This window comes from Corylus avellana, chromosome 1, assembly GCF_965113065.1.
Source record: "Corylus avellana chromosome 1, dhCorAvel1.hap1.2, whole genome shotgun sequence".
NCBI classification, from domain to species: Eukaryota; Viridiplantae; Streptophyta; class Magnoliopsida; order Fagales; family Betulaceae; genus Corylus; species Corylus avellana.
Window position 1 is genome coordinate 14430627 of NC_142490.1, and position 6943 is coordinate 14437569.

Genomic DNA, 6943 nt, shown 5'->3' on the forward strand with positions numbered 1-6943 from the left:
ATGTGAAAAACGAAGTGATATCACATAAAAAAAAAAAAAGCACGGGACCCACTTCAAGACTCATCAATTCTCACGAAGCCTCTCTCTCTCTCTCTCTCTCTCTCTCTCTCTCTCTTTCTTCCATTCCTCCATTCACTTGGAAGGGGAGATTCAGTTGTTAGTAGTTGTTAAAGTTAAACTGATTAGTTAGACTTAATTAGACAGTTGGATTGGTTGCTTACTTAGTTTATTTAGTTAGACTAAACTGACACGTGGATATGAAGAATGCATGTTAGTTTCTGTTTCCTCTGTATTCATTCTTGTATATATATGCATTGAACATGCGCAGATTAATGAAATCATTCATTTTCCACATTTCATCTTCTTTCTGATTCTTGATTAATCTTGCATTTTGCTCTCTCCTTCAGTCTCAGCTCGCTCGCCACCTCCCGTAATCCTCAGACTCTGTCCCCTTCGAAACGCCGTCACGTCCGTCAAGATCACCACTGCCATAGACTTTCCGATTACATATGCTACAACGAATGCCTGCCTGCTGCAAGTCTTCTTCACTTGTCTCATTTGAACGTATGATGTATGCATAATAACGGTGAGCAGTCTAGCATTTCACTTGAGCAACCATAATAGAAACCACATGCAAATACCATCAAACTTTGATGAATTTATATCCTTAAATTCCGAAGTAAGCTCATCTTAAGATTCAAGAGCCAAATATAGGGGGAACACAAAATGATGAAACTGCAGAATGTGTTCATAGATTCATGACAGAAGCCAATAAGATTTATTCTTCGGTGGCAACAACGCTAATCTCACCCTTCTCCAATAAGTCATAAAATTGCCTCACTTTCCTCGGTTCATTCCAGTGATATGCATTTTTCAGAGGCCACCCAATGCATAACTCCTTGACAACATGTTATGCATTCACTTATGAGGTTTGTGTCCCACATTGAGAAAGTGTAAAGAATAAAAATGGTTAATATACCTAAGTAGACCCATGCCTATTAGCTTAAGCGGCACAAAAGTAAAATCAACCAGCCAATCAATTAAAATAACCAAACAATTTGTGGTTATAATCAATTAAAACTCTTAAAGGTCTTCTATGCCGCCTTGTGTTAGGATCGGTTATCTACAATTTGTGGCACACTGGAAATGAGATAAAGCACTTGGGTCAGCCTAGTTCTGAAGAGCAAATCTTGAAGAAGGTTCTCTGGGAAGTGAGAACAATAATTTTGCTGGGAAGGAGAAATTTCCTAAAACCAGAGAGAATTTGGTTTTATCTTCTATGTGGAATTTACCTGCAGAGCTGTTTTGGAATAATAGTACTGCTGGTTTGGATTGTAGTAAGGCTTTGTGAGGGCTTCTTTGGCCTTAGTGTGGCTTGTTGTTTTGTAATTTGGTTTTGTTGTTTGCTGTCTGCATTTTTCTGCAGAATGATGTTTTTTCTGATTTTTTAGTTGGTTTGGGTAGGCCTCTGTGAGGTCTTTTTTCAGCCTTTTGGAAAAGGCTTGTATTGGTGATACATTGTTGATTGGTTTGTTTGCTTATAAAATCTCTTATTCATTCAATATATATATAAGTTTTCTTTTTGGTTTTGTCCCACGGTTAGATATTCAATAACCAAGAGCAGACTCCAACCAAGAAATCTTCTTGACCAATTATCAGTCTCAAGAAAGGCTACACTCACATTTCTTTTCAACTTCCTGACACGTTATCAGATTCATGTTTCCTGACATGTGTTAACACGTTATTTTCAGAGGCTTAGCTCCTTGACAAACCAATATTATAATAACCAAACAATATTTCCAATAGAGAAGTAAATGGCAAATTAATATTAATACTATAATCATATGATCAGTTCAAACAACCGGTATATGAGTATAATATATAGATATTCCTTCTGTAAGTGCCTATGGTATGTGAAAAACGAAGTGATATCACATAAAAAAAAAAAAAGCACGGGACCCACTTCAAGACTCATCAATTCTCACGAAGCCTCTCTCTCTCTCTCTCTCTCTCTCTCTCTCTATTTCTTCCATTCCTCCATTCACTTGGAAGGGGAGATTCAGTTGTTAGTAGTTGTTAAAGTTAAACTGATTAGTTAGACTTAATTAGACAGTTGGATTGGTTGCTTAGTTAGTTTATTTAGTTAGACTAAACTGACACGTGGATATGAAGAGTGCATGTTAGTTTCTGTTTCCTCTGTATTCATTCTTGTATATATATGCATTGAACATGCGCAGATTAATGAAATCATTCATTTTCCACATTTCATCTTCTTTCTGATTCTTGATTAATCTTGCATTTTGCTCTCTCCTTCAGTCTCAGCTCGCTCGCCACCTCCCGTAATCCTCAGACTCTGTCCCCTTCGAAACGCCGTCACGTCCGTCAAGATCACCACTGCCATGGCCGGCGAAGAAAGCGGCGGAGGCTCCAATAGCACCCCTTCTTCTGCTACTGCTGCTTCTCCAAGTGAAAATGAAGGTAACTCATAATAGAAAAAGGACTTTTGTTTAATCGCTTTTATTTTAAGTTGTTTTTGAAAGCACGGGGAGGGGGGAACCAACGGTTTGGGCAATTGAAGAAGGTGATTTTTAAGCAAACACGTCAGTCTTTGGGCTTGAAATGCTTGATGATTTTGATTTGGACCTGTAGTTCTGTATTGGTCAACCTGGATTTGTTACATTCTTGAGCTAGTCTTGTTATGCATGTGTTGCTTAGAATTTGTTACATTCTTGAATTTGTGTTTATGACTATCATTATATATCTCAAGTGGGTGTCATGCATGTACTTTGTGTAGACGATTCGATGCTGGGAAATGGGTATCGTCTTCCTCCGACAGAGATTAAGGATATTGTGGATGCTCCTCCGCTTCCTGCAGTTTTACTCTCGCCACGCAGGGATAAAATACTGTTTATCAAGCTGAGAGCTCTGCCTCCACTGGCAGTGCTAGCGTTACCAAATAAAAAGTTGACCGGGATTCGTATTGATGGAAAGTGGAATAGTACAAGTCGGATGTCATTTTATTTGGGTATTGGTTTTGGCATTGAGATTCATGAGTTGAGGCCTGATGGTACACTTGCACTTGGGTCCGAGAAAGAGTTACATGGGTACCCTGAGGGCGCTAAGATCAATGTCGTTTCATGGTCGCAAGATGGTAGGCATTTAGCATTCTGTGTCTGGGTTGATGATGAAGAAAATCTGAGCGGTAAGATTACAATATGGGTTGCTGATGTAGAAACAGGTCAGGCTAGACCTTTGTTTCAGTCGCCAGAAATATGTCTGAAAGCGGTTCATCATAACAGTTATGTTTGGGTTGATAATTCTACTCTTTTAGTTTCCACCATCCCATTGTCTCGTGGAGGCCTACCAAATAAACCTTTCGTTCCTAGTCGCCCAAAGATACAGTCCAATGAGCAAAAAAACGTTATTCAAGTTGGAACCTTCCCGGATTTGCTAAAGGATGAACACGATGAAGATTTGTTCGATTACAATGCAACTACGCAACTTGTATTGGCTTCTTTAGATGGGACAGTGAAGGAAATCGGCCCACCAGCTGTGTATAAATCATTGGACCCCTCTCCAGATGGGAAATATCTCATGATTAGTTCAATTCACAGACCGTACTCTTTCATTGTACCATGCAGAAGATTTCCTAAGAAGGTAGATTTGTGGACTGCTGATGGGAAATTTGTTAGGGAACTTTGTGATTTGCCCCTTGCTGAGGACATTCCCATTGGATTCAATAGTGTGCGGAAAGGGATGCGTTCAATCAAATGGAGACAAGATAAGCCATCAACACTTTACTGGTACGTATCAGAGATTCTTCTCTTGTTTGTCTGTGGAAGACATTAGCTGTAATTTTTTTGGAGTGTTTGTTTAGAATTGCCTAAGATAATGCAGGATGATTCAATATTGAGGTTGGTTGGTTCCATCTCATTGTAAACATTCAGATACTCGTTTGACAATTAACAGTTTTTAAATGCTTGGTTTGCTCTTGCTGTTGAGGTTTTTAGGGTAGAGACGCAAGATGGAGGTGATGCGAATGTACAAGTTTCTCCACGTGATATTGTTTATACACAGCCTGCTGAGCCACTAGAAGGTGAACAGCCAGCGATCTTACACCAACTTAATCTCCGTTATGGGTATGACTATGAGCTTTGTGATTGATGTTTTATCCTCTAAAGCTGAATCTTGTTTTAATGAATGTGAGCTTTTCTGTCTCCGCAGAGGTATTTGCTGGTGTGATGAGTCACTGGCTCTAGTTTATGAATCTTGGGACAAGACACGGCAAAGAAGAACCTGGGTGATTTCTCCTGGATCTAAAGATGCTAGTCCACACATCCTTTTTGATAGGTCATCAGAAGATGTGTACTCTGATCCTGGCTCTCCAATCCTGTGGACAACTCCTGCTGCAACTGCAACTCATGTGATTGCAAAGGTAAATAAGGAAAATGATGAAAACACTTATGTTTTACTGAACGGAAGTGATGCTACACCAGAAGGGAACATTCCATTCCTTGATTTGTATGACATGTAAGTATTCAAAAATAATTTCTGGTGTGTTGCTTCCTAAATGCTCGTTGCTGCCATGTGGTTCTAAATCAAATTCTTTCAGAAATACAGGCTGCAAAGAACGAATATGGCAGAGCGACAAAGAGAAATATTACGAGACTGTTGTTGCTTTTATTTCTGATCAGAAAGAAGGGGATTTGCGACTCGATCAGTTGAAAGTACTGACTTCCAAAGAGTCGAAAACTGAGAACCCTCAATATCACATCCTGAGCTGGCCAGAGAAGCAAGCATGTCAAATTACGTATTTCCCTCATCCGTACCCAGAGCTGGCATCACTGCGGAAAGAGATGATCAGGTACCCGAGAAAGGATGGGGTGCAACTGACTGCAACATTGTACCTGCCGCCGGGTTATGATCCGTCAAAAGATGGTCCTCTTCCATGTCTGGTTTGGTGTGACCCTGTCGAATTTAAGAGCAAAGGTTCTCCTAATAAATTTGCTGGCATAGGACCTACATCACCCCTTCTTTGGCTTGCTAGAAGGCATGGTTTACCTTTTCTCCTTGTCTGCTTATACTCTCTTAGTTTTGGTGTCTTTCATTATTCTCCTTCCAATTGCATCTATTCACAGTATGGCTTGTTGGGAACATGATGGACCAACTTTTGACAGCTCCTTTACTTGCAGGTTTGCTATTCTATGCGGACCAACAATTGGTGTAGGCAATGAGGAGGCAATTGACAGGTAACTTGAGACAATGTTTTCAGGAATATACAAATAGTTTCAAGGATATGGGAATCCCATCCTACTCATATGATAAAGTGAATGTCTCTCTATGGACTAGTTAGAAATTTTTATTGATTGATGACGTAAGAAAATTCATCCTGTTGTTAACCAAATAAGAGAAAAAGTGTGAAGCACATACCCCAACAAGGATGGCAAATTTGTGAAACCGAAGTGAAATGGGTGTGAAAAGACCATGCTGGAGTGGGGGAAATGCTTCAGAATATGCATTAAAACTTGAAGGAACAAAACAAATAGGGGCGATGAAATTTGAGATGTCTTGGAAATGGGTGAGAAATAAGTGAGAAATGAAATTGCTTTTATAGTGGTTTGTTTGACACAAAAATCTAAGAATTACAAGCCATAAATTACAGGCATGTAGAGCAGTTGGTCTGGAGTGCAGAGGCTGCAGTTGAGGAAGTTATCCGACGTGGAGTAAGCTCTTTCATTCCTTTCTATATGAATTTTTTTTTATGTAGTTCTGTGTTTGTATTTCTGACCCGAAGTATTCTGATGCTGCCCTTGTGAAGGTGGCTTATCGAAACAAAATTGCTGTTGGGGGACATTCCCTTGGTGCTTTCATGACTGCAAACCTCCTAGAACATGCCCCGAATCTTTTCAGTTGTGGAGTTGCTTGGTCTGGTGCTTACTACAAAACATTTGCTCCTTTTGGTTTTGAGGTAAGAAACTAATGGATGAATTTCTTTACTCAGCGGAGTTGAACCTTTTTCTTCTTTTTTCCCTTCCCCTAGATAATTTCAGTTGTGGAGTTGAACCTTTTTCTTCTTTTTTCCATTCCCCCGTAACCCTTTTCCTTATTCAATTAGAAAAGTAAGAAAGACATTTTCCCTATTAACTTTTGATGGACTAGTGACTTCGTTATATTGGTGTAGAATGAAAACAGAACTCCTTGGGAGGACCCAACCACTCATGTGGAGATGAGTCCTTTCATGTCAGCTAATAGAATAAAGAAGCCAATATTGCTTATCCACGGAGAAGATGACGATAATCCTCATAGTTTGTCAAAGCAGGTAAAATATGAACCATTTTCCCAATTTTTCCTGTGTTTCCATTCATCCTTTGATAGATTTTAACTTGCCCACTCTTTAGTTTCAATATTCCAAATTAGTTTCCACTAGCTCCTTTGTTCTTTACCTATGTGGTTACCCGCCACTTAATTTTGTGTTTGCATGCTCTGCAGTCAGATCATTTTTTCAGTGCTCTAAAAGGCCAAGGTGCTCTTTGTCGCCTAGTGATTCTTCCATTTGAGAGCCATGTCTATGCTGCATGGGAGAGTATCATGCATGTTCTTTGGGAAACTGATAGATGGCTGCAGAAATATTGTGTGTCAAATACTACTGATGTAAAAGCAGATATTAGCACATCTAAACGTGATGCAAGTAAAGATGCAACAGGTTCCGAAAGCAACAAACGCATCAAATTTACTTAATTCCGAAAGCAACACACATCAATTTTATTTTCTTGAACATTGCTTTCAAGTGTAATTCAAAACTTAGATTTGACATGTCATCTGATCCTTATTGAGGCATCATTACGTAAATTTGATGATTTTCCTCGTGAGATATCCGTGCATAAATTTGATATCGAAGTGTAATTCAATATTATTGATACCTGAAATGCTATTTGATCCAATA

General features: G+C 39.2%; 1 protein-coding gene across 1 annotated transcript; it reads left to right on the top strand.

Annotated features, from left to right (window-relative positions):
• Window positions 1-257: 257 nt before the first annotated feature.
• Window positions 258-6738, top strand: LOC132169159 (putative glutamyl endopeptidase, chloroplastic). The gene is made up of 12 exons (XM_088513547.1): window positions 258-270; window positions 408-490; window positions 2370-2478; window positions 2795-3803; window positions 4011-4139; window positions 4225-4530; window positions 4613-5050; window positions 5193-5249; window positions 5663-5723; window positions 5819-5968; window positions 6182-6319; window positions 6490-6738. Exons 1-12 carry the CDS (start codon window positions 258-260, stop codon window positions 6736-6738), a joined length of 2742 nt encoding a protein of 913 aa, XP_088369673.1.
• Window positions 6739-6943: the final 205 nt, after the last annotated feature.

Bases quoted from the DNA above. Each gene is read 5' to 3' on its own strand.
- LOC132169159 (XM_088513547.1), top strand. The intron at 3,804-4,010 runs GTACGTATCAGA...TGAGGTTTTTAG, and splicing joins AAGCCATCAACACTTTACTG to GGTAGAGACGCAAGATGGAG. The intron at 5,969-6,181 runs GTAAGAAACTAA...ATATTGGTGTAG, and splicing joins TTGCTCCTTTTGGTTTTGAG to AATGAAAACAGAACTCCTTG.